Raw genomic sequence first — 26,366 nt, 5'->3', positions numbered from 1 at the left:
TTACTTATCCCTAATCATAATTTGCCTAAACCTCATTCGTAAACAACACGGTTTCCATTTAGTCTCTATCCCACCTCATTCGTAAACTTTCGGTTATACCATTTTGAGTTCATCTTTATCGGCCATTTTGTCTTCTCCTCCCATTCGTTAGCAGGTGGAACGTTTTTCAATTTTTTCAGTCGTCGTTTTTATTTTAGCTCCGTTCCAAAACCTAAAAGAATCTACTAATTTTACAAGTTTTGCAACTTTTTACTCGAAAACCGTTCCTGAACCCATAAAACTGGTAAAGCATTGAATCAAATTTAAGAGAGCACAAAACAAAATGGCTTTCTCTTTGTAAACTTTTTGTTATGTTGATTTTGAAGTATTGCCATCTAATTTTGGCATATTTACTAGATTTGCGTTCCCGAACTTTTCAAATTATTTTGTACTCTGAGACTTGAAATGTTTCCCTTTTACTAGCTTTACTATTAAACAAGTGAAAAAGCGTTAAGTTCGGCCGGGCCGAACTTTGGATACCCTCCACCACAGGTATACTGACAGGTATTTGAAATGAAAAAGTGGACCGATATTTATAATTTTAAATAGAGATATTTGGTACCCAATATGAACCCACTGTACCAAATTTCAGCGAATTCGGTTGAAAATCGCGCTTAAGAACCTCAAAATACCGAAAATTTGGGGTGCCCTTATATGGGGGCTACCAGAAAAAGTGGGCCGATATTTATAATTTTTAGTAGAGATATTTGGTACGCAATATGAACCCAATGTACAAAATTGCAGCGAATTCGGTTGAAAAGCGCGCTCAAGAACCCCAAAATACCGAAATTGGGGGGTACCCTTATATGGGGGATATCCGAAAAAATTGACCTATATTTAAATTTTTTTGTGGAGAGATTTGGTACCTGCTAAGAAATACTAAATTACAGCCAATTCGGTGAAAAATACGATAAAAACCCAAAAAATACTGAAAATTAGGAGGTACCGTTATATGGGGGCTACAAGAAAAAGTGGACCTATATTTATAATTTTTTGTGGATACATTTACTACAAATTCGCTTGAAAAACGCGCTCAAGAACCCCAAAATACCGAAAATTGGGGGGTACCCTTATATGGGAGCTATGCCTAAACGTGGACCGATATATCCCATCTTCGAACTTGACCTGCCTGCAGACAAAAGACAACCCTATGCAAAATTTCAGCACCCTATCTCAATTCCTTCAGAAGATAGCGTGATTACAACAGACGGACGGACATGGCTAGATCGTCTTAGAATTTTACCCTGATCAAGAATATATATACTTTATAGGGTCGGAAATGAATATTTCGATGAGTTACAAACGGAATGACAAAATTAATATACCCTCCATACTATGGTGGAGGGTATAAAAAGTACTGGAACAGACCATTTGTTGGCGAAGGTTTGCGTACGACGTCGCTTGAGTCTTGGCAGAACGACGATTAACAAGCGAATTTTATGAAGGCTGTGTCTTGGAGGCTTCCCACTGTTCTTTTGAATCTCTCTCTCTCTTTTATTATTTTTTTTTTTTCGTTTTTCCATATATAGTTCCTTTGCTCCATATAGTTCCTTTGATCCATATAGTACCTTTGCTCCATATAATTCCTTTAGTCCATACAATTCCTTTGCTCCATATAGTTCCGACTCCTACATAGTTCTTTTGAATCTCTCTCTTTCATCATTCTTTTTTTCGTTTTTCCATATATAATTCCTTTGCTCCATATAGTTCCTTTGCTCTTTATAGTTCCTATGCTCCATACAGTTCCTTTGCTTCAAATAGTTCAAAAAAGGAACTGGATCAGAGAAAGGAATTATATTAAAGAACTGGAACTAGTTCCGTTCGTTCCTTTCTCGGAATAGTTCCAATGAACTAGTTCGTTCCGGAACTACCCAACTCTACTACATACCGAAAAAATATTGACGTGTCGTGTCCATAGTTGTCAAAGCATTCACCGAAGAACAGACGAATTTTGTTGGAATTGTGTGAAAAATATAATTTTTCATTAAATTCTCATAATTTGGTCGCAATATCAGACCCCTCTGCACAGTTCCAATTAAAAACGCAACTGAAAATGAGTAGAATAAGTAAGTATTCTGCAAAATGGCCAATGCCCCTGAACAATGTGAATGATGCCGGTTGAAACAACGTTGTGATGCCGGTTGATATGCTTACGCTCAGAACGCTCAGACACAAGAGGCGTCACAGCAAAGAAAAAAAAACAGAGTCACACCTTATGATTAACAAATATATTTGTGTTATTGTTTGTAGCTTTGTCACTTTTGGTGGTGACCTTGGTGTTATGCATCACGTCCACCACATCCTGGGCTGCACGCACGGTCGACAGCCACTTGTCATCGGTGGACCTACAACGTTTCCAAAATGTATTCTCTGCTGCGTTCTCATCGAACGATTTGCAATCCATATACTATGCCACCCTCAATATTGAGCCGACCAAACCCGAGGAAAAAAAGGAATTGTGCCAGAAACTCAACCAGTTCTACCAAGAATCTAAATTGAATGTAAGTCCGCTGTGGTGTTCTGAAAAGATAACACAAATGATTTTGTAATATTCTCATTTACAGGAATTTGAAAAAGATTTCTACTTGATTGGAATTAGCAAGAATTTGAAATGTACTGAAAAATTGCCCGAACAACAGCTGTCGAAAATTTATGCCGCTTTCAAGAGTTCTGCTGGTTCGGCCCAAGAAATCTACTATCGTGTGGCCACTCACAAGTACTTGGGTGTGGAAATTGACGATACCACCAAGGCAAAGATTGTAAAAAATTTGCAAGACATTTTGAAAAAGGACGATACTCTAACCAATTTGGGCTACTCCTTTAATGTTGCCTCTGAACTCGGTCCCTCAGCTTCCTTCGTTGCCGAACGCATTGAAGATGCCATTGTACAAGCTGATGAGGTTGATGGCAAACTTTTGCAGTTCGAAGGTGGTTTGACCATTACTTCGTTGATCATTAATGGCGCATTCAAGGCCTCCAAAACCTTTGGAACTTCCTTGCCCATCGATGCAAATCAAGCTGTTAAATTTGCCAACTATTTCCTCTCTCGTCGTTCGGTACAAACTGCCAAGGGTGCCCATGTTCTTATTGAAGCATTAAAGACTCTATCGTCTGCATCTAACAAAGTATCTCCAATCTGCATTCAATTAATTGGAAATGGCCAGCTTGTTGCAGAGACACCCGTACTTACCATTGCCATCGTTGACCTTTTGGGTAAACCCTTGTCACCAGCACCACAAACTGTTGTTGGTAAAGTTCTGCTAAAGAAAGACAATTCCGTTTTGGCCGATAAGGTTGCATTTACCTCTAAATCTTCGGATAAGACCACCTATGTCGCTAATCTTGCTACTTACAAACCCAGTCGTGCTTTGTATGTTGCTGAAATTTCCGCTGACTCAATCTACACTCAAAAGTTAAATTTCAAAGTGTTAGGAAAAGTGAAGGTCCAACAATTGGAAATTGGTGTAGGAGAATTGGATGCCAGCTCAGCCATTAAAAAACAACCCGTCTCCTATCCACAAAAGTTGAAGGAGCAATTGTCAGGCGATCACACTCAAAAAGTTATTTTGAAAACCACATTGGTTGAAGAAAGTCAAGCTACCAAGGTTCGTTGCTCGTGTATTTATATTTGTATACCCATTATATGTAATTATTTTGTATTTGATTTTAGCCCATAACCGTCCACCAAACATTTGTACGCTTCTATAATGAAAAAGAAGACAAGGAGATCATTTACATTGCCGAACAGGATAGCTCCAAGGCTTACAAATTTGACATGGATATTGGGGCTAGAGCTGGAGACTTCAATCATGTATCAGGAGTATATCAAATCTATTTGATTGTCGGTGATGCTTCAATTTCAAATTCATTCCAATGGTTGGTAGCAGATATTGAACTGAAATTCCCTGCAGTCTCGAAAACAGGTTAGTAATTGTATTAAATGTTTCAAGAAAGTTATTGTAATTTGAAATGTGTTTATTTTTTCTAGAAGAAAAGAAGCAAACCGTACGCGCTCCCTTGCCAGAAATTGAACATCAGTTCCGCGTGCCTGAGAAGCGTCCATCACGCATTGTATCAGATGTTTTCACCGGTTTGTGCTTGACACCATTGGTCTTGCTTTTGGTTTTCTGGTCGAAGTTGGGCATAAATATTGGCAATTTTAATTTCCAACCCTGTGCAATTGGATTCCATTTGGGCTTTGGTGGCATTTTAGTTCTGTTCGCTGTGTTTTGGCTAAAACTGAACATGTTCCAGACATTGCGCTGGCTTATTCCCATTGCAATATTCACATTCCTATGTGGCAACCGCCTTCTACGTCGTCTATACGCCCAGCGTATAGCCAAAAATCCAACATCATCATCGGTCTCAGCGTCCTCGTAAAATGATGCTCATTACATTCTAATATCTCGTAACTAAGAAATTATAGAGAGAAGCAGAAGAAGATACAAGATTTTAAATGTTATTTGTGGTACTACTCCTAGCCCTCAACAAAGCCGTTGTAACGATCTATGATCGATGAAATTAGATGGGCGTTTTGAAATCGATAAGCACATTTATTTATAGTTTTTTTTTTCCTTTTGTATTCTGAGAAATTTAATGTGTTCTATTTTTTAAGCGAATTGTGTTTAGCACAAAATGTACATTTCGGCGTTCTTCTTTTTTCCAATTTAGGGAGTAATGAAGTAATAATAAAACAAAACATTTTTAAAAATAAAGATTGTCTTTGGTTTGTATAATGATGATTTGGTTGTTTAAAATTTAAATGAAGCATGAATGTCCTAGAGGTGGCTTTCGTACGATGTCTTTCTGTAATTGATTAAACATGTTAGGGAAAACAAATACATACAAATCGTGTATTTTTGGCAACAAAAATTAACCACATAGTACATTTGTAATCTTCTTAACTGATAAGGGTATTTGTAAAGGTTGTCCATTTATTTTTAGTGTTGGGCAATTTTCCAGATTAATTTTTCTCATTCCTTTTCTCGAATGAAACTAGTCCGCAATTGAAATAAATCGATTAGTCGAAAAACGACTATCGGATCCCTATATTTTATAGGGGGAATCCATAAGCTGATTGACATTCTTCCATGCCCCTTTCTAAACACATAATGTTTACACACATAATTCGTAAACATTGGGTTGTAACCTGTCTTACCATCCACTAGCCATTTATGGGATGGGGAACTTTTCTGAATTAGATCGGTTTCCATTCACTAAAAGGCTCGCAAAGGAAGTTTGGTCAAAAAGAATGGATCAAGAACCATTTCGAGTTTTAATTTTACATTGCTTTTTCGTGGGAAAAATCCCGTCCATGCGAATGAATGGCTTGAAAGGTGTTACAAGGATTCAGCCCGTCCCTCAAGTGTATAGAACGGTAGTATTCTGATTTCCAGAGTAATCGTAGGAACATCGATGATGTAGTATGTAAAGGCAATGACCCAGATGTGTATGTAGATGTAAGGATGCTATTGAAGTTCCAGAACACCCGGCATATTCCAATGAAAGGACAGCCAATGACAAAATGGACCAAAGACAGTTTCGTGCACTAATTCTGCACAGCTTCCTGATGAAGAAAAATTCCCTTAAAGCAAAGCAATGGCTTGAAAAGGGTTACGAGGGAACCACTCTCTCAAATACCACAATATTGTGAAGATATCTAAGGAAAGTGTTGGTTTTATCTTGCAACAGCATCTATCCATGAGAAAGATGTATTCAAAATAGGTGCCTCGCCGCCTGAATATTGAACACAAATTACAACGCGTTAACGACTATAAAATGTGCTTTCGAACTTTCAAGGGTACATCAACAACTGAGTTTTTGAGTCGATATGTGGTCATGGATTCATCGTTTCTCTCCATCTAGCATCTGAGCGAACAGCAAATGGAGAACCTTGTTCAATGTTTTGGGATGCTGAAGGTGTAATATTCATCGATCATGTTGAGAATGCAAATGGCAGTGGCTACAACATAGATTTATTGGAACGTTTTAAGAAAGAACTCACAAGAAAAAGACTTAAGATGACACTGGACATAATAATATTCCATCAAGATAACGCGCCATGCCACAGGTCACCAAAGACAATGCTAAAACTAGATAAATAGAAATTTCAATTACTGCGGCATCGACCATATTTTCCAGATTTGGCTCCCAGTGACTACTGGCTGTTTGCTGATCTAAGAAATTTCACACGACCCATGAGGTTATTAGAGAAATTGGGGTTTAGTTATTTATTTCGTCGCATAATACTAATACCGCGATGAAAAAGATAAATCTTTCTTCCGAATCGGTATTGAAGTGTTGAAACGGCGATGGTGTGCATGCATTGCACTTGAAGGCAACTATATAGAGACATAAAATAGAAAAACAAAAAACTAAACAATTTGTGTTTCTTTGTCGGGCATCTGACATTGAATGAATCACAACCCGGAGTATATACAGTAAATAACTACAAAATATATACGTTTTATTCACAAAAAAACCATAGCGGTTAAAAAGTGTATAAACTAGAAACTAAAACTAAATAAGTAAAGATTTCAATAAGGCCTCTCGTTAAAATATAGTAGCAATATGTTTGTGTGTGTATGCGCACATATCAAAAGATTCCGCTTTAGACCACTTCCGCCAGGAAGCCCTCTGTGTCCTCCGTTACTATTGCATCGATATTATAAAAAATAGCATGCAATGAGATAACGAAGCATGATGCACCTGTCGAAGAAAAGTTAAAGAAAATAAATATGCAGGATGTCACGTTACAGCGTGAGTTTCTTCCTACCTAGTGTCCAGAAGAGAGCAGCGCCAGCGCCAACCAAAAATAATACTGGTACTGAGGCAATATTTAGGGCCATTATTTGATGGGCTGGCGACAATTGATGACCGAAAACATTTACTGGGGCCTGGGCTTTTCTAATCTTATTGCTGGCATATGCCACACCAGCCAACACTATTAAGATCAAGGGGGAAGTGATGCTGCAATGACAAAATAATAGTGACATGTAATATACGATCATCGCTCCGCAACCTTACAATCAACTTACAGACAGTATATCATCAAAACAATAAAAACAAAGATGTAATTGCTCTTGAAATAATCCAGATTTCTTACAAAGCGGCTGGTCAAGCGTGGCATACTGGCTGCAGCTTTGAAATTGCCAGTATTCAAAAATTCCGACCATGGCCGAATATACTTGCGAGTCAATTGCACCAATTCCATGGGCGAGGGTATTTTCTGAAACTGAGTAAAGGTGCTGAAGTCGAATTGGGGCTTTGGTTCCGTTTTGGGAACATTCATGTCGCCCGACATATCCACTTTGATATCTTCCATTGTGCGCGTGCCTTATCGGATGAATGGATGCTGGTTAGAACGTTATTTATGTTGGTGTTGTTGGATGCGTTTGTTGACTCTTGATTTTTGTGATGTCAGCAACTACTCAAAAGAAGACACGTCGTAGTTCGCACTTGAGTATTTGTTTATCTTTTTACTCGTTCGTTGTTTTTATCGTTCGATATGCGATTTGTTCTCGAAGTTATTGCAATTTTGTTGTTATTGCTAAATGTAGTATTTATCTGCTCTGTTACAAATGAAATGAGTAATATATCCACAATATACTGAGTGACTGTGAGAAGCTTCCAATAATGGGAATGAAATGAGATATTTTTTTACGATTCTTAATGAATCAAGAAGAAGAAAAGAGGGATATCAAATCCAGTGAATACTTTTATTGAAAAGAAGAAGAAGAATGTCGAATATTTGAGGGGCAAAAACGGAGCTAATAAATAGAAATGAGTGTAAAGGCGGAACTAATAATAACGATATTTTGATTTTTACCAATTGGAGTTTAAAAACTCTATATTTTTGTACTTTTTGGCGGGTTATTTGGGATACCATTTATATTTTGCTATTACATAATAGTCTACACAATTTATTGCATTTATAAAAACAACAATTTGTTAGTGGCGAAAGTACGGCATTGTCCACCAAGTGGTAAGGTAAGGAATACTATAGTCTCGTATGTCGCCACTGATCCTCGTCAGTTCTCTTACTTTTTTTGTTAGGAATATTTTCTCCCAAACCTATTTATAGCCTCTTTCCAAAAACCACTTATCACAAATCGAAGTACTTCGTTACCAGCGATACCACTTCACTGAGAAGTTCTTTGTTGCACCTTTGTTGGAGACATCATAACACATGATACTGGTCCGTTCTCCATTATTTTTTACATTTTAGAGGAGTTAATTTGAACTTTATACCAACAGCGGATATCAGATGCTGTAGGTGGACTCCGAGGTTTAAAGATAGTGCAATAGCAAAAGATTCTGATTAATGGTTATTAACAAATTACAATGCGCATTTTACTCATTAATATGTAATATAATAAAAAGGACGATAAAAGTACGAGAGCTAGTTAAAGCCAAAACAATCTGCATGCTTCCGATTAAAACCCTACTCTACCTTTGTTTTTAAATTAACAAATGTTTATAAATATAGTATGCCGATTTTTTAACATGTTTTTATTTAGCTGCCATTTATTGTGCCACTTAATGAATGGGAAATTGAAATAACTTTCAATTTAATATTTTTATTATTTTATTGTATATAATACTCACATATATAATAAATACATTTAAATATATATAGGTATATATTGATTTTTCTCTCGTATTTTGTTTGAATGGGTGTTATTTGTATTGTATTGGTGGCATGTGTTTTGGATGTGAGGACGGGGGTAGTGTCGATACACGAATGTTGATGCCGATCTCTCCTTGCTTAATTTATTTGCAAATATTATCTGTTGCACATAAAATATGGTTCGTTATCCGTTTTGCAGGTATTGGATATTGGAACTTGACATAACCTAAGTAACATAGACATTTTAATGAGAATATTAATAATTATACATGCTACCGTTATTTAGTTATTATTTTTGTAGGTTAGGTTATTTGGTTGTGAATCAATAACGTGTTACTACGGGTTTTAAATAATATTTCCTTTGTCTTCTGAGTTGGGTGTAACACTAATTTTGATTTTCATCGGTTTCGTTTATACTTCCATAGATTCATGGATGTTGTATTACATTTGATCCTGACTTAGAAACTAAATACACTGAGATTTAATGAAAACACTCTTTTTCTTTTGCAGTGGACAAAAAAGCTTGAACGAAAAACGCAACAACCATAACGGACTCGTTTAACCAGCAGCCATTTATAGGCCTATCTCGCGCATGGCGCTGTATAAACAGGAATTCTTAACACATTCACGCGGTCCCAATTGGGGTCCAGGAGTGCCTCTCAAAATCATTAGAACGGAACGGGCAGTTGCCTGACAGTCATTATTGTTGGGACCACAAACTGCATCGGCTTCGGCCAGGTACTGATAGTCACAGGCTATTTGGGAAGTGCCCTGCAAACAAAACGAAACAAAAGTGTAAATGTATTTTTCACATTCACAACTCGGTATGTATTTTACTTACGCATAAATAACACAATTGATGAACTCCACACAGGGGCAACAATTCTTGATTTATATCACCGCTCAACAGGTCCACTCCACGGCATCGTTGGGCCATTGACTTTAAAATAAAACGAACATATTATAATCAATTAAAAGTGAATATTAATCGATTCATACCTCAAGAATGGGACATTGGTTGGTACCCAAAATATAGTTTTTATTGCCCAAATAAGCATCGTTTAAGGTCTCATATCGATTTGGTCCTTGTATGGCTTCCTCAAAGTCTCCAAATTCATTGGGAACATCTGGATAACGCATAAAACCATTGCTCTTCTTCATTTTGCGTTTAATTTCATCATCTTTGTCTTCGTTGATCATCGGTTGTGGTGGTTTGCTTAGGGATTTCTCACGTTTAGTTGCCTCCAATGAAGTATTTTCCGAAGATTCCGAGGAGTCGGGTTCAATGATGTTATGTGTAAGATGATTCTCATTTTCTACTGATTGTCTTAATTTTTCTAGAGCTCGGCGCATTTTCTCTAAACTGTAGGCGGTAGCAAGTCGCGAAAGAACACGATCCTTAAGACGTTGAATTTCATCGGGATCACCAATGCCTGTCAATTTATGAAAGTTGTAAATAATGGAATAAAAAGTCAATTGGAATGAAATTGGCCAGAAATACACACCTTCGTGCGCTCCAGTGTATTTAATTGTTTCGTTGATAATAAAATCCTCTATAGCTTGCAATTTCTTGTTCATATTTTCCAATTTGGTGGGGTCAATGTTACGCTTCTTTTTGTCAGCATCATCGCCGGCCGATGGTGGCAAGGTATCTTCTCCGGCATCACGTTTCTTCATATCAGCATCGCTGGAAAATATGAAACTTTGTAAATAATAACAACAAACAATTGTTTTCATGATTGAATTACGTTTTATTGGAATCACCAATACTCATGGCTTTTTTCTTACGATCCAAGCCGAAATATTTTGACCAATCAATAGATTTTTTGCTGCGCATTGTCATAGATTCCAGAGTACGTCTCAGTGGAGCAGCAGCATTTCGCTTGCGTTTGGCCGAAGAGGGAAAAGAAGATGTTGCGGAAGCATCACGCTTCTTTTTACGTTTCTTAGCCTCTTCGTCGTCCTCCTCATGGTCGTGATCGTGTTCGTGCTCTTCATCTTCTTCCTCACTTTCATGTTCTTCTTCCGAATCTTCCTCCTCTTCTTCACCGCCCTCATCTTCGTGACTTTCGTGTGAGGCAGGATGATTGCTGCGTTTACCATGCTTATGTTCGGCCATTGTATGACCCGCATGTTGGTGGTGATTTGGCTCCATTGTGGTGGCAACAGGTTTAGTTTCTTCGGCTTTCGTTGAATTTGTATTCGCTTCTAAACGCATATCAGCTGTATTGGTGGATGCGGCATTATCACTTGCATGTGTAGTTTCCGATGCTTGGGGCTGTTTATCATCTATGGAACGTTTCTTTTTCTCATCATTGGCGGTACCGAATAGTTCACTTAATTCTCTCTCCACATTTTCATCGGTTTTGCCCAAGTTATTCATGGGACCCTCGTTACCGATGTGATTGGTAGAACGTTTGGAGACTGGAAAACGTTTCCTACGCTCGACCGGTAACCACGGCAATACCGGATACGAACGTTTCTTTTGCATTAGCATGTAATAGGGTGGCATACGCATTCGTTTCTTTTGTTCCTCAAAGACATCGCCATCGATTTCATTTTCCTGCTGTTGATATTTTTCCCAAAGGTTGCGCAAGGCCTCCTTGTAGCGGTCTTGATGACCATGTTCCTGAGAACGTTCAATTTCTCTTAAAAATTGGTCAGTCAATTCAGAACGATCAATGTTATCGGGGACCTCACGCTCGCGGAAAATCGAAGCTGGACTTTCATCTGAAAAATATATTCGAATTATACGGATACAATGGAATGCATTTTAAACAAAAACAGGTTCGGGGTATATGGATGGAATTTTTATGGAATTGATGATGTAATTGAATCGATTTTATACGCCCACTTAGTTCGTGATTTGTTGTCCGATGCCTCTGATTTTATTACACTCACTTACCATAGAAATTACTGCGCTCCCTAAACACCGATGAACGTTTACGTTCATCTGTGTACGGAGGCAATGAAAGCCTATTGCTATCTGCATCAAATTCATAGCCACCAAAGGGTCCGAGTGTTAAGCCACCACGATCGGCTTCAAAATTTTCACGTTCCAAATATTTTGCTAGCTGTTTATTTATGCGATTTCGCTGTTTCTTTGTGTTGAAAGTGTAAGCGGCGTCTGGAAATTGGTTAAGAAAATGGGGATATACATAGGGAACAGAGGAAAAGTGTTGTGTATTCAATAGCAAATAATGAAAAGCATGGGAAATGGAGGGACACTATGTTTGCGTTGTTGTGTGTTGTATCCAACAAATAGTTGTGGTAGCATGCATCTTGGCAAAAAAACAAACATTAAAGTTCGAGGGTGACTGATTAACACTAGATTGCCGAAGGCGGTCATTTTGACTGTTTTTCAATTTCAAGTACAAAAAAAATTGTGTATATTATGACACAGCCTTTTAAAATTTGTTGACTTTTTGTACCACAAAGAACTACGTTTATTAATCATAGTAGCAGCTTCCTCCCCTCTTTCATTCCCCGTATTTACATGTGCTATACCTATATTGCCTAAAAGCGGCCATGTTGACCTCTTGTGAAATATTAAATAATCAAATTACTTTTATTATTGTATAAAGTAATTTTTTTATATGACCAGATCAGAACAACGACATCGAAAACCGTTTGATACTCTAGAAACACAAACAAACACACAAATCGAGAAAAATAAATTTTATATTTCCAGTCGATTTCACTCTTAGAGTAAACACTTACTCTTTTTCGAACATTTTGTCCGCGCTCTTGTTTTTTAAAAAGGGAAACTCGAGAGCCCTCCCACCGAAAACAAATAAAAATAACGTTTTGTATGATTGTAAATAATGTAAAAAATATTAAAAAATAAGTTAAAAAAATTTCTTTACACAATAAAAATTCTTTCAGATTGAAGTCATTTTGACCGATTTTAGGCAATATAGGTATATACAAAATTCCAGTCTTTCTAGTGTTAAAGTCGTTTGCAGATGTGCCAGTAATTATTGTGCAGGGTATAAAAATCATGGATTAAGGGGATTGATGTTTGGTAAGGCCAATTTACACGAATATGTATATTTATGTATGTTTTAATCTAGCATTTTCTAATTTTATTTAACTTTGAACAAAATAAATATTTATCTTAGAGCAAATCACAGTACATGTGCGTAAGTGAAAAGTGAATGTGTACAGATGAACAATATGCATAGTACCAATTTTATTACAATTCTTTTGACTTTTGCATAAAAATTTGAATATTTTACATCAATGTTATATTTTTGATTTGTAATTAGATGTAATTTTTAAATTACTAAGCCTTTAAAAATAATTGCCATTGGTCTATAAATAAAGTAGAGTTTCTGCACAATGAGTGTGCAGTTATCATATGTTGTAGATATATGTTGTTTATAATGTTATGATAAATAACTTTTCATAGGATGAATATATACCACCCTAGTATGTTTATTGTGGTATGTTAGATAACAGCACAGTGCACAACATTTAATCGTTTCAAATTTAGTTTCTAATCAATCCATTGCTATTTTCCTTTAAAGCCTATAGCAGTAGTCTTCATAGTTTACAAACCCATAAACATTCAATGGTAATGTTGACACATGCCACATGGAATCATAGCTATCAGCATGCAAAAAGATATATTTTATTACCTTCATCCCAATAGTCCTGATCTGGCGATGAACCGAATGCTCCTGCCACATATCTTGATTGTTGGCCGGGTGGATAATTCAAAGGATATTCTTGGCGATGTAATTCATCTACGGCAGCCTGCAAGGAAAATGGAGAACGTTGTGCCCAACCACTTGATATGGTTACCATCCATAAAATGAATAAAATTGTTGTGCTGCGTCTCATATTGATGGTTATGCTGTTCAGCTAACCTGTTGCTAAGCTGAAAACAGACAGAACAGCAATAATATAATAAAGCCTGAAGAAGGATTCTGGAATAACAATGTCACTAATTTAATATTCATAGAAGGTGTTGTGTTCGTAACCTTATTGTTGGCCTTAAATCAAATGAACAGCCGGAAGGGGTTCGAATTAATTTGCATAATAGAAATCATCCTTTTAGTGTTAAATCAAGTTTAAGAAAAGAAAAAAAAAAAACAAAAACAGAGACAAGGACACAAACAAAAACCTCAAAAGAGAAGAAAAAAGTCGTGGCTCAATATTGTTTTAGTTAACCTTTAACTTTAAACCACCTGTAGATGTTTGTATCAGGCTGTGTGTGCGGCTCTTGTAATTGAAGAAGATGAAGTGTGAAAGGTGTTGATTAGTTGATCACATTCTTTTGATTTTCTTGTTATGCCAGAATACAATTTTTGTTTCCATGTTGGTCTTTTTCTTGGAATTCATAAGCAGATATTTTCATTTTATTATTTTTAACAAGTTTTGAATATATTACAAGTTATGAATGTTAAATGTAAACCCAATCAACCATGCCATATGTATGTTGTTAGCTATGTGTTATGCTTTCAAAAAAGCTTTTATGGTATCATGAATCCTTTTTAATGGGATTCATAAAAAACAATATTTCATAATAGAAAAGAAACCCGACACTTTTTTAAGATTTTTCTTTGAAGACTGTCACACATACATACAAGGTGTTTTTCCAATACAATTTGTTTTAAATTGATTGATATACATATATTGTTACTGACTCTTAAATGTTTTATTGATATAATATGACAACTCGTCTTTTAACCTTTGCCATTTTAATGGAAATCATTTGGTTACTTGTATAAAACGGCATTTACATTATAACTTCTTGCAGTGTTAACCTACGTTATGAGGCATGGTACAATTATAAAAGGTAACAGCAAGTCCCAGCTGGTTTGATTCCAACGTAATACTTGTGTCAATATGAATTTGACAAATTATGTTTTTAAAAATCACCCAACAGGAAAATTGGGAACGCATACAATTCGAAATTGTTCTTTATTAAATGTACTCCCGTATTCATTTTACTCAATCTGCCTGTTGGGAAAGTTTGAGGAAGCAAATCTTTCTTCATTGAATAACTCGCAATTCCCTTCACTTTCATATGTGTTACACATATAAGTGGCCATAGTTCAATCATAGGAAAGATGTGGAAGCGATAGAAATATAAATTTGATAGATTTTCATTCATGTTTTTCAAATTTTATTTTTAGGATTCGAAAATATTTTATTTTCAAAATAAATATAATTTATTTGTTTGTTTACATTTTTCTGTCAAATGACGTTGACACTAGTATAACTTACAAAAACAAATTTCCATGTGGTTGTTGTATCGTTTGTTGTACAACAACACTTGCTGTTACCTTCTATTATTATACCATGGTTATGAGGATTTATTTGACAAATATGCAATGGAATTGATAAATATTAACTACGGAGTCTTTTTTTTAAATATAAAATGTTCCTGCTCATTTTAGATATTTTATTGTTGTCCTTAAGAATAAACATCAAGTGGTTATATTGCTAAAATAAAATTGGTAGTGAATTTTATTTCTAAAATGTTCAATTGTCAAAAGCCGTAGTACAGTTTTTTAAGTAATTTTTTCAAGATTCGACCCAATTTTATTATTACCTTTTACTAACGAAATATGTTTTTTGAAAAAATAATAAAAACATATTTAAAATCGTTTCATCTCGCAATACGAATCCGAGTAACTCTATTCTATTAACCTTTGTTTCGGTAGAAATATTTTTATATCTGAAATTCATATTCCAGAAGTAGGTTAAATGGTGCGTATAAGTAATAGCTCCTATCCTAAGCATCTATAAATCGTAATACTCTTCTTCATTTCTCTTTCAACTTAACCAAAAAATAAAATAATGCTCACGTATTTATTATATTGTGGTTTGGGACATTTGCCATTACTTAACCCAAATCATTTTAGGGGAGCTTTTTAATTTAAGTGGCCATGAATGCATACACATGCACATGCATACATACAGGCATATCCGATCCTATAAATCAAATTCATTTATGGCAGCATTCAACTAGTGTACATTATATTTTGACCACATTTTCTATGATGGCTTTTGATATTAATATTGGAATTTCGGCATTCCATCACGTACCGTTAAGTAGATTATATGAACTAGACGTTCGCAATGTACCCAATATTGAGTGTTTGGAATGCCATTGTGTTTTTCCTCGAACTCCTTAATGACATCAACAAAGATGTTTGTGTGTGTGTGTGTGGGTGGTTGGATGGATGAATGGTTGGGCCGGAACAAAGGGACATCTTTGACAGGTTAGATGTCACAGCAAATAATTGCAAATAAAGTTGGAAATTTTTTTCATGTTCTCATTGCATACATATTTATGAATGCCTTCATCAAAGAATTCTAAAGTAATTGAGTGTCAGGGTTGTTTTTGTTGCGTACACTGCATCGTTAAGATAGATGGCCGGAAAATTGATGAAACAGTTTACACCTGTGAGGGGAGCCCTGTACAAAAAGCAGGGTGGCATATATGTATGTATATTGGTCGTAAAAATGTTTTATGGAATTTATATCAATTACTGGAACAAAAAGTCCTTTAGACTTCAGTTTCAAGGTGACTGAACATCGTTCGAACATAATTTATGATGGTATCGCTTAAAATGTTGTGTGAATATGTTAAGGGTAATATCAAATATACCTCCTCCTCGTCCATATTAATGAAATTTCATTCAAAACGATTCATGAATTATTCATACTGAATTGGTATTTCCAATATAAGGTTCGAAATAAGAAAACTGTGTAGGGTCAATAGTTTACAAGGCAAACAAATAAGTTATACACATATTTACCAGAATCAACAGATCCGATAAATATATTTTATTTAACTAGTACTCAGTAGCCTTTTGTGAGATTGTGCGAAAGGTATGAGTGAACTCATAAGACAATATATTGCACAAAACTTTTAAAATGTAAAATAACATTTTGTTAAGAACACTGATAAGTCAAGCTTCATTTTAAATATAAATATTTTAAATCTCTGTCAGAAATCAGTTGAATTCAATGACAATTGTGTCCGAATCTCAATAAACCTATTATCATGATAATACTAAAATCGCTTGATAAATCATACACAAAATGTGTACATTTGGTTGTTATATTGTTTCTAAGCATATGCCAATATTCCAAGGATGGAAATATTTAATTTTATTCCCAGCTTTATTTTGAGGGAAAAACATAAATTTGTTTTTGGTAAAATTACATAACATTTTTTTTTTTGGTAAAATTAATTTATATTTACCTTCATTATTAAATCCTAGATTAATTTGTATCATTGTACTTTCTTATTTCAATCATAATTTGGTATATACTTGTGACAATTTCAAACTAGCCAGGAAAAATCCTGCATAATTAGATAATTTGTTGTGTCTTTAATAAATACCGGGCACATTAACAACACGAATAGCATTGAATCAACATAAATTGTAATAATGCCCCGAGGAGGAGCATTAAATGTAAGGATGTCATAAAAATAAAACATAATATTTAATTGAATTGAATATTCAAATCCTTGAGGGAAAACTTGTTGTTCTTTTCTTTTTTTAACAAAACAAGATGATAATCAAGTCAACTGAAGGAATGTATACACAATTCCATGCATAAATATGTATATCGATGCAAAAACATATTATCAAATACACATGTAGCTATGTATGTGCGCCTGAGTACAGAAATTTATCTATCAACAGGTATCACTTCAGTCAGCGGCATACATTCATTGATAGACTGTCGGACGCACAGACAGACAGACAGACAGATAGGCAAATCCGTGAAAAAACACTAAAAAACACGGCGATTTTCAGCGCCATAGTGCAGCAGTCAATGATGAGTAGCACCACCAACTGAAGATTAATTTGACCAAAGGCATTCCGCATGTCATCGCATTTAATGTATATTCACACAAACATTCCTTCGTACATATATACACTTTGATATACGGTCGCATATAAACATTTATACATATATGTATAAAATAATCGACATGTGTGTTAATGTAGGTGTGTGTCTGTGTACTCAGTGACAATAACAACACAAATTGACATTTCTATTACTCCATACCAAAGCATCTTTTTTCTTTCTTTCATTCTTTTAAATTCTATTGGATTACAAAACTAATCCAGAATGGCATTTGAAAAATAACATAAATTATACATCGACTAGTAAAGACTAGCAACAACATTAGCCTCCAGCCGTCTATATTAAATTTAAAAAGACTATTACAAATTATAGTTGTGGAATTAACAAAATTTGACTCGAATTTGTTGAGGATTAAAACGACGACAACCAAATAACAAATTATGCATTCACACTTAAATTTCCCAATACACTCCTTGTATGGGTGGATAGATACAAAATCATCACATGAAGGCAAACATTGCACTTGGTATTCCCCCAAAAGATAGGGGGTATATTTTCGTATATACAGATGCTTTATGACTTTTAACCTTTACCAAAGTGTCTCATTTATAATAATTTTTTTTATATAATGTAGATGATAAGAAAGTTTGTACTTACATATTTGAAACAATAACGTAAAGTGAGTTTTTTTCTTATAAAGATACTAGGAAATGTCTTGTTTTAGCACTGCGTGGGTTCACTTTAGAATTTTTTTCTGTTTGCAAAATATTCTTTTATTGTTGAGAATGTTCTCTCTTGTTGTCCCTCTTTTGTGTGTCTTAATATGACGACAACTCTTGTTTGGTCAATAGTGCCAGCCAGTCGTTGATGTTGTTATCCTTTAGGGTACTTATTGTCGAATGAGTGTTACTGGCCTGATGCTTACGTATTTTATGTAAATATACACAGTCTTCATTGACTTGCGGATAAAAGGGACACACACTTGTCGCAATTCATGGCGTATATGTGTGTTTGTATGTTTGTCACATCCTTCTATCCATGAATGAAGAGACGACGAGGAATTTATCCAAGTTATGTTTGTTTTTGTGTTTTTTCTTCTTCGCAACACCTTTCGGCATATTATGCCTACTGAAGAAGTTTTTGCTGTGAGAGTGGTTATCCTAAATCGATATGCGTGCGCAGTCCATACGCAAAATCGGGTTGCCATGTAGTATTTATAAAATACCAATTGTATTTTAATTCACATAAAATTATTCCGTTTATTGACTACATACATATACATATATTTAGATATGAAAAAATAATTTTCGTTTTAATAATTTATTTTTAGTACGATCTATTATTGGATTTTAGCATTGTATATAACTGAACAAGCTATTCCACACATACGTGGTAGCATAAGATTTAGTGCATTTATACGATAAATACAATTGTGTTTGTTTTCATTAAACATTTATATATTTAAATACGCTAACAATAATTTAAGTAATATAAAAAGAATATAATAAAATAGAAAATGATTATCCGAGTGTAGAGTTTTAAATTTTAATCAATCCGAAATAGCTTCGATTATTTTCTTCTTGCAGATGAGTTCTACGATCTGTATGGAAGTCTTGAATGTGTATTTGTTCGTCACGTTTCAAATATATTAGGCCGCTGGTGTGACAGGTATTGATAACCGAATTATTGTTCGTAAATATGTGACTCAGACACTGCAGGAATGGTTTGTGGCCATGGAATATAATGAAACCATTCTGATTATGATGATTGTGATAACATATTTGAGCGTAGACATAATACAGACCCGGCTCGTGGACAGTCAGAACACCATTTTCTACGTGAAAATATGTGTCTAGAGATTCTCGTTCATTTGTCCACGTTGGTTTTCCAATGTACAAATCACCATTATATGCTGCAATGAAAAAAATTTAAGTTCAAATTAAAATGTACTTTTTTTTAATCTTTAAACATAATTTTCTTGCACTTTCAAACGAATGCCAAATACTTATAATTTGTAATAAATACTTACAGTGAACTCGAACCGATGAATGATGATTTGGCAATTTGTGCGTTAGATGGAAATGAACGGCCGGCTTAGTGGTTTCAATTTCATTCAAAGCATTGTTTGGTGATATTACTGTTTTAGCTGAAATTAAATGTTTATCTGAAAATGATTATTATTTATTTACGATTTATTGTAGATATCATGTGTAACAATATTCAATAAAATTAAAAATTTCAATATTTTGTGTTTATCTCTATTCAAAAAAAGAGCTAGAGAAAAAATACCAGGCGCTTTTACTATTGGTTAAGTGGTTTATTAGGGTTATTGGGCTAGTTAGACCGACTTCTGTTCATTTGTATTTATATCGAATTATTTATCAAAATTAATTAATTTTATATTCGACAATCTTTACTACAAAAAACCATTTATAATATTATTGGTATTGTTTCCCAATTACACAAATGTTACTGTATAAACTTTTGTCTGTTAGAGCGAATATTATGAATATTCTGATAATTTTCCGTTACGAGAAGTTATATCGTACAGAAGGCGGATATATGACATATAGAGTTAAATATATCCCATATTTAGAATTTTATAATAAATATTTTTACTTAATCCTCTATCCTGGAAAATATCACGATCATATTCAAATATAAATGGATTCATTTCAAAACCTTTTTGTGGAAAATGTAAGTATTTGATTGTTGATTCATATCACAGATATCATTCTTGACACTCAACTTATATAAAGAAATGTCTGATTATATGAAAACTCCCCAATAAGTCTTCCTATAGACACAAAAGAGATACACGGTTCTACAATACAGGCATTTACAAACTGTTCACTTATAATTTCCTTTCTCAAATCTAGTTTTGAAACAATAAATACAACGTACCGCTTTTTATCATTGGAAACTTTCGTCTACGAGAACTGTATAATCTCATTGGACTGCGGCGTCTTTCAGCATTCTCTGCAGCGACAAGGGGCTTGTAAGACCTGGTGTAATATAAGAAATAACTTTATAATACTTTATTTTCAATTAAAATGTAAAACCTACCTTTGAATTGAGGGACGACTAGTTTCTAATGTAATTTCATCTGCTTCTTCCTTCAGCTCAGACAAAGAACGAATTTTTCGTCTCCTTAAATAAAAACGATACAAAGAATTAATTATCAAAACGTAGTTAACATAAATAAAATTAAATGTTAACATACCTTTGCCGTTTTTCCTTGGTGGACTCAACAAATTTTCCATAATCACCATACAAGTTATCGTCATCATCATCGTCGTCGTCAAAAAGATCATCGTCGTCCTCGTTAGTTCGACTATTGTTATGATCGTCGTCATCATCTTCTTCATAATCGCTATATTTCTTAATTAATTCATCGTATGTGTAATCGGCATCTTCATCCTCATCATCTTCTTCGCCGCTGTTACTTTCACTGTCATTGTCATCGCCTCCATCATCATCGTCGTCGTCGTCGGGCAGCATATCATCAATTAAAGCATTGTTATTCTATTAAGGAAAACAACAACAAAAACGTGAAGAATGAATACAGGAAAATATTTCAAAAAGAAAAACACCGAAGCAAAATGAGAAAAAATACCGCTCGGAGATGATCAATTAAGATGTTGTACACTTTGCAACATTTTTTCCTAAATGGATTTTAATTCATTATTTTTCCCATAACCAGAAAAAACTAAAATAAAACACAATGAATTGAATTCAGAAATGAATAGATTTCGATCTTCAAATATATAAAATTGATTTGAATGCAAGTAATGCGCATTTTGAAATTCCTTTTATTATTATAAAATATAAAAAAAGTGAATACTGATTTTAGAAAGTCTACATTTGCCAAATGGGTTTAACCCTTTAAATGAGTTTAAAAATATACTATACGTATGTTTAATTCGACAGTTTAATATATTAGATATATAATTAGGGGCTATAAATCAGGAATCAGGAAGAAGATGCGGAAATATTTATATATTTACTAGTGACCATACACTTTTTAATAATGATTGTTTTTATTTAGCTAAAGAATAAACACAACTAAATATCGGGCATACTATCCCAAATAATGTAGGAGAAAATATGAAAAGAAACACGACGATAAAAAACATATAGAATAAAAACTGTCAGCTAATCATAAACACAAGACCTTCCATACAAAAAATATCAACAACTAAAAATCTAGGCATTTTAAAAATAGAAACATTTTCATTATGAATTATCGCATGGGATTATAATTATTAGTTGTTTTTTGTTGCTGTCGAAGAATTTACATATGTACGTACATACATACGTATAAAACAAAAATTATCGAATGTTTGTGATATTGAGAGATCAACATAAAAATAAACCTATGAAATGTTTTATTTGCAGGCCAAAAGGGGTTAATAATATATTTCAGTAATAAATAATACTGAAAAGTGCAAAAAAAATATGCTAAAGCATATTTGAGCCAGATGTTCTTTAAAGATATAGTGTTGCTTATATTTATTAAGAATAAAAAAAAAATAATTGTGGTAAAAAGTGGAAAATTCCACGTTACCGCAAAATTGTTCCTAATTTGATTTTGAAATATTGGCAGTACAGGAAATAGAGTTAATATAAAGAGTTAAAGTATTCTAACAAAAAATTGCATCGAGATTTGGTTTTAGAAAAAGGATTAATGTTTACAGGATTAGATTTTACAATTTTATCTATTTATCTACTACATTTTACAATTTTGTTCGATATTATAAAGGAAAATTCATTATCGTAGTAAAAAGTAGTAGATTGCAGTACGGAAACAGACAAAATATGAAAATACCTCTCTGAAAAATAAAAACGAAAAGTACAAGTTAAATCACATAGTATGGAGTCACAAAATATCTCGAATTTTGGATATGCAAAAAACACTTCTTCAAATATTCGTCGATCCCTCTGTTGAAATCAAAATAAACCTCACAATATTTAATTTTGGATTCTCAATATAATTGGCTTTAATTGCATATTATGGGTTTTCATTGAGTTTAAAATCTTACTACAAGAAATGTTTGTCCTCGGTTTAGTATAGGGAATTTGGAGTTTCCAACCTGGAAAGTTCGTCCCGTACCCTTATAATAAAAAACATTTACTCCACCTTAAAATGACGACGACGACAACAACAAAAACAAACCCTGCATGTTTCATGATTCGTTAAGCATTGTATTGTAGCATAACGACGACAACGTCATGCTATCCAATTGTGATCTTCCGAGTTGTCGTCGTTATAATGTTTAGAGATGCAACAATGCTCGACAATTGCCAGTGACGCATGCTTGTAATTTTCCTTTTTGTGGCCACAGTCAGAATCGTATAGGTTTCTAACTCTGTATATGTGTGTATGTAGTATGTCAAACAGATACACAACACTCATTATTACATATCCATACACAAATGGCCGCATCAAATTGACCCTTCGATACAATAAGTACTTGTCAAGTGATTCAGATTTGTTATTTCTCTGTGGTCGCGCCGACCGCCCCTTCGCTCTAGATGCCGGAAATACAAAAGCAGTGTGTTTTCACAAACTTATTGTGATATGTTGTCTAATCTATTTGGAATTCCCATAGCCCATATTCTTAGCCATAGCCTTAGACAGCGGCAGCTAAGCAGTCCTCCCATTTCCATTGATATGAGTATTTGAAAAGTTTGGATATACGCACATATATAGTACACGATCGCTAAAGTGCCAGCAGAAAAGGCCACCGCCATTGACTTGGCGACTGGCTACACACAGTCCATTTGTAAGTGCATAAATCATTTTGTGATTCTAGAAAATTGTTTACGCATTTTCTTCTTTTTCTTCTGCTGTGGATAATCATTTATTTGATCGGACATTAGACATGATCGACACAAAAATCTGTTGGATAATGCTGCACGTGCTGAAATGATCCCGCATATGGTGGTTGGTTATTGTCCGAGTGTGTGACTTCTACCGGGCGGTTTAATGAGCATTTATGTGTATTTAATGCAACTAATTCGAAGATTACTACACGTACGATTCGGAAGTAAAATAAAAACGGAAGTGCAATATCGGTACACAATGGCACATAGTTATTAAGGAAATTCTGGATATGTGAAAGTTCAAATACATTTCATTGATTTCAGAGTCCACTGGATGGTTAAATTAATTGACCACTAATTTCCTAATGCCGGTTTACGATATAAGGGTAAAGCGACGTACCAGAAGTGTACATAATATGTATTTATGTACTTGTAAATGACACTCGACTATAGAAAAATTACATAATGGCATGGACAAGGGGTCTAAAATGAGTTAAGATACAATTTCCAAGCCACACGAGAAAATACAAATATATACATAATTCCTCATCAATTGAAGACCAACAGTTCAACAAACTCTGAATAATAAACAATAATATTTTGCTTATTAAAAACGAAAATCTTCAAACTAATTGCTCACTATTCGACACAGTCTAATAAAATGCCAAAATAATCCAAAAGAATTGAAGATTTTTGTGGCCCAGAAACAATTTTGCAATCTGTCATCGTCCATGGATTGCCTGTTTGTGGTGTTTGCTTTCAAATGTGGAAATATTTAATTTTTTTTGGGATTTTATTTTCAAAAAATATGTATGTACATACATATATATTTATATTTTTTGTCTGAATGCAAAAGAATGGCGCCAATGGCAATTTTAAGCTAATTAAATGTTTGTGCCACAACACACAACAGCGGAAAGCAGCAAACGACACATCTTTCTGAGTTTTGAGTTTCTGCTCTCTATTCCAAATTGTCTGCTTTTCGTCATATTGGCAATCAAGTGTATAATAATTTCGTTTATGATTTCATATTTTAAAAAGAACAGAGCAAAATATTTATATACAATAAATAAAAATTAACCCCCACCCCTTGCTCGTGGCATCAATTATAATTTTGTTTTTATATCTCACTCAAATTAATTATTATGGCGCTAAAGAACAACAACAACAACAAGAGCAGCAGCAAACAAACTCTTTTGAAAATATGTTATTATACCACAATTGATCGTCACATTAGAATGTTACGCATTTATGATGTGTCTGTCCGTTTGTTGGATTGAAATATTGTTCTGAATTCATTCGATAACACTTGTCGGCTAGTTGCTTTACCTCATCCTCCTTTTCCAGATCGCTTAAGTCATCCAAATATGTGAGGCCCAAACGTTTTTGCATACTCTCAATAACTTTATTTAAGTTTTCCACTTCGGTTTGAAGATTTGATATGCGTACGGTATGCCATATCTGTAAATCAAATAAAATGGAAATATGTCAATTTATTTAAAATTCGAAATTATTTAAAGATTTGTGACATTTTTCATGGTTATTAAATCAAGGCACTACATGGGGATTATTTACTATTTAATTTCTATTCGAATTAATTTCAATCCTACTAAGGCAATCTGATCTTTACTTACTAAAAAAAATAATAATTTTGAAGTGACTATGGTTCGTGTCTTCGCTGTTTGTTCATAAAAATTTTGATTTTTTTCATACTATTTTTTTATAATAATCTCAAACTAGTTATTATTAATCTGCCATCCTAAATATTGTTTGAGATTTTAAATTTTATACTATTTTTTAATTTTTTATATATAATTTTTGTATTTTATATATAAGATAGAATACAAATTTTAGGTAAAAATAAATTCGGAGTCAATGTACACCAATTTATGGATAAATTGGCAATATTCTACTATCAAATAGTTTAACCCATGGCATAATTACACGAGTTGGTCTCATGAAGACATGTGATTCCAATTTTGTCATAATTTTACTTTTGACAACACTCAGCTTTCTAAATTTAAATGAAAATATCCTCCTTCGAAAGGTTTACGACAGATTTAATGACAGATATCGATAAGAACCTAAATCGTTAACGACCAAAAATGTAGTCCCTAAACCCAAAACAGTTCTTTTTCCAAAAAATTGTATATCAATACGAAAAATATGTTTATTATTTTTACCGATTTTTGTTTGTAACGGTAAAAATGTTAGAGAAGCTTCTGAAAAGTAATTTTTCTCTATAGTTTGTGAAATATAAAAATACAGACCAAATCGTTTATAACGACATATCGGTTATGTCAACTTATACAAAAGTCCCGAGGAAAGATCTACCTTTAATTTGATATCGTTTATAACGACATATCGCTTTTTTGCCAGTCCCTTGGTCGTCGTTATAAGCTATTTCGGCTGTGGAAGTTTCCAGATTAGAATTACGAATTTTTTCCTTTAAATATTTTTATATATTTCTAATAAAATATGTTAAACGTTTTTAACTTTCATTAAATGACCTATTCGTGAACCATTCTCTGAATTGTGATGTCTAAATTCTTGCCGGAAATGAAGGTGGGTGTCAATAATCATCACATCCATGTGTCGCACGCAGACTTACCGTTATGCCCAACAACGTTGAGATTAGCACCACCACAAGGGCACTTGCAGCAATTGCAAGAAAGCACCGTCTATTCCGATTATGAACGGATGAGGTACTTGAATGTGATGCTGTCACATAATCGACACTGCCGGGTGTTATAAACGGCTTAAGAGTTTCAGCAGTCATGTTAGCAGCGATCAGTAACCACAAGTACAATTAAAAACAAAATTAAAGTACAAAGCGTTCAGTTGTCCGCTCTTGGCCGAAGAGAAGAATAGACAGTCTTAATTTAGTTCTTTTGTCACTTTACACCAAATGGTTCCACAATAATTGCTATTAATTGTTATGATCACAATTCAAGGGATACATCTGTGTGCATGATACGAAAATGTATTTCCCAAGGGCCTGACTGCTCACCGCACAGACACACTTCACTGT

General features: G+C 34.1%; 4 protein-coding genes across 4 annotated transcripts; 1 reads left to right on the top strand and 3 right to left on the bottom strand.

Moving 5' to 3' along the window:
• The first annotated feature begins 2,121 nt into the window (after nucleotides 1–2,121).
• LOC133333090 (dolichyl-diphosphooligosaccharide--protein glycosyltransferase subunit 2) lies at nucleotides 2,122–4,438 on the top strand. The gene is made up of 5 exons (XM_061541421.1): nucleotides 2,122–2,143; nucleotides 2,290–2,540; nucleotides 2,604–3,644; nucleotides 3,710–3,962; nucleotides 4,028–4,438. The coding sequence occupies exons 1-5, from the start codon at nucleotides 2,122–2,124 to the stop codon at nucleotides 4,417–4,419; spliced, it is 1,959 nt and encodes a 652-aa protein (XP_061397405.1). The 3' UTR covers nucleotides 4,420–4,438.
• A 2,210-nt stretch (nucleotides 4,439–6,648) lies between these two features.
• Nucleotides 6,649–7,379, bottom strand: LOC133333107 (prenylated Rab acceptor protein 1). Its single transcript, XM_061541451.1, has 3 exons — nucleotides 7,077–7,379; nucleotides 6,815–7,008; nucleotides 6,649–6,747 (listed from the first exon to the last, which is right to left on the bottom strand). The coding sequence occupies exons 1-3, from the start codon at nucleotides 7,361–7,363 to the stop codon at nucleotides 6,650–6,652; spliced, it is 579 nt and encodes a 192-aa protein (XP_061397435.1). The 5' UTR covers nucleotides 7,364–7,379; the 3' UTR covers nucleotide 6,649.
• A 1,639-nt stretch (nucleotides 7,380–9,018) lies between these two features.
• On the bottom strand, nucleotides 9,019–13,511 carry LOC133333110 (uncharacterized). The gene is made up of 7 exons (XM_061541454.1): nucleotides 13,309–13,511; nucleotides 11,574–11,795; nucleotides 10,417–11,398; nucleotides 10,174–10,355; nucleotides 9,668–10,101; nucleotides 9,510–9,608; nucleotides 9,019–9,439 (listed from the first exon to the last, which is right to left on the bottom strand). Exons 1-7 carry the CDS (start codon nucleotides 13,475–13,477, stop codon nucleotides 9,242–9,244), a joined length of 2,286 nt encoding a protein of 761 aa, XP_061397438.1. The 5' UTR covers nucleotides 13,478–13,511; the 3' UTR covers nucleotides 9,019–9,241.
• A 5,528-nt stretch (nucleotides 13,512–19,039) lies between these two features.
• Nucleotides 19,040–26,124, bottom strand: LOC133333101 (protein eiger). Its single transcript, XM_061541445.1, has 7 exons — nucleotides 25,947–26,124; nucleotides 24,665–24,796; nucleotides 20,733–21,034; nucleotides 20,576–20,659; nucleotides 20,414–20,514; nucleotides 19,539–19,673; nucleotides 19,040–19,421 (listed from the first exon to the last, which is right to left on the bottom strand). Exons 1-7 carry the CDS (start codon nucleotides 26,112–26,114, stop codon nucleotides 19,048–19,050), a joined length of 1,296 nt encoding a protein of 431 aa, XP_061397429.1. The 5' UTR covers nucleotides 26,115–26,124; the 3' UTR covers nucleotides 19,040–19,047.
• Between the last annotated feature and the right edge of the window lie 242 nt (nucleotides 26,125–26,366).

Source organism: Musca vetustissima, unplaced genomic scaffold (genome assembly GCF_032173495.1).
Source record: "Musca vetustissima isolate MV318-11 ecotype Yass unplaced genomic scaffold, APGP_CSIRO_Mvet_v1 utg900, whole genome shotgun sequence".
Lineage (NCBI taxonomy): Eukaryota > Metazoa > Arthropoda > Insecta > Diptera > Muscidae > Musca > Musca vetustissima.
Note: the sequence above shows the minus strand (reverse complement) of the source record. Positions and strands in the feature narration are given on the sequence as shown.

Coding starts and splice junctions, on each gene's coding strand:
- LOC133333090 (XM_061541421.1), top strand. CDS start 2,122: ATGGCCAATGCCCCTGAACAAT. Junction 3,645..3,709: donor AAGAAAGTCAAGCTACCAAG/GTTCGTTGCTCG, acceptor ATTTGATTTTAG/CCCATAACCGTCCACCAAAC. Junction 3,963..4,027: donor CCCTGCAGTCTCGAAAACAG/GTTAGTAATTGT, acceptor TATTTTTTCTAG/AAGAAAAGAAGCAAACCGTA.
- LOC133333107 (XM_061541451.1), bottom strand. CDS start 7,363: ATGGAAGATATCAAAGTGGATATGTCGGGCGACATGAATGTTCCCAAA. Junction 7,009..7,076: donor GTTTTGATGATATACTGTCT/GTAAGTTGATTG, acceptor TTGTCATTGCAG/CATCACTTCCCCCTTGATCT. Junction 6,748..6,814: donor TGCTCTCTTCTGGACACTAG/GTAGGAAGAAAC, acceptor TTTCTTCGACAG/GTGCATCATGCTTCGTTATC.
- LOC133333110 (XM_061541454.1), bottom strand. CDS start 13,477: ATGGTAACCATATCAAGTGGTTGGGCACAACGTTCTCCATTTTCCTTG. Junction 11,399..11,573: donor GGAGCGCAGTAATTTCTATG/GTAAGTGAGTGT, acceptor TATATTTTTCAG/ATGAAAGTCCAGCTTCGATT. Junction 10,102..10,173: donor ATACACTGGAGCGCACGAAG/GTGTGTATTTCT, acceptor ATAAATTGACAG/GCATTGGTGATCCCGATGAA.
- LOC133333101 (XM_061541445.1), bottom strand. CDS start 26,114: ATGACTGCTGAAACTCTTAAGCCGTTTATAACACCCGGCAGTGTCGAT. Junction 20,660..20,732: donor ACCAAGGAAAAACGGCAAAG/GTATGTTAACAT, acceptor TTTTTATTTAAG/GAGACGAAAAATTCGTTCTT. Junction 19,674..20,413: donor GTTTCCAATGATAAAAAGCG/GTACGTTGTATT, acceptor AATCATTTTCAG/ATAAACATTTAATTTCAGCT.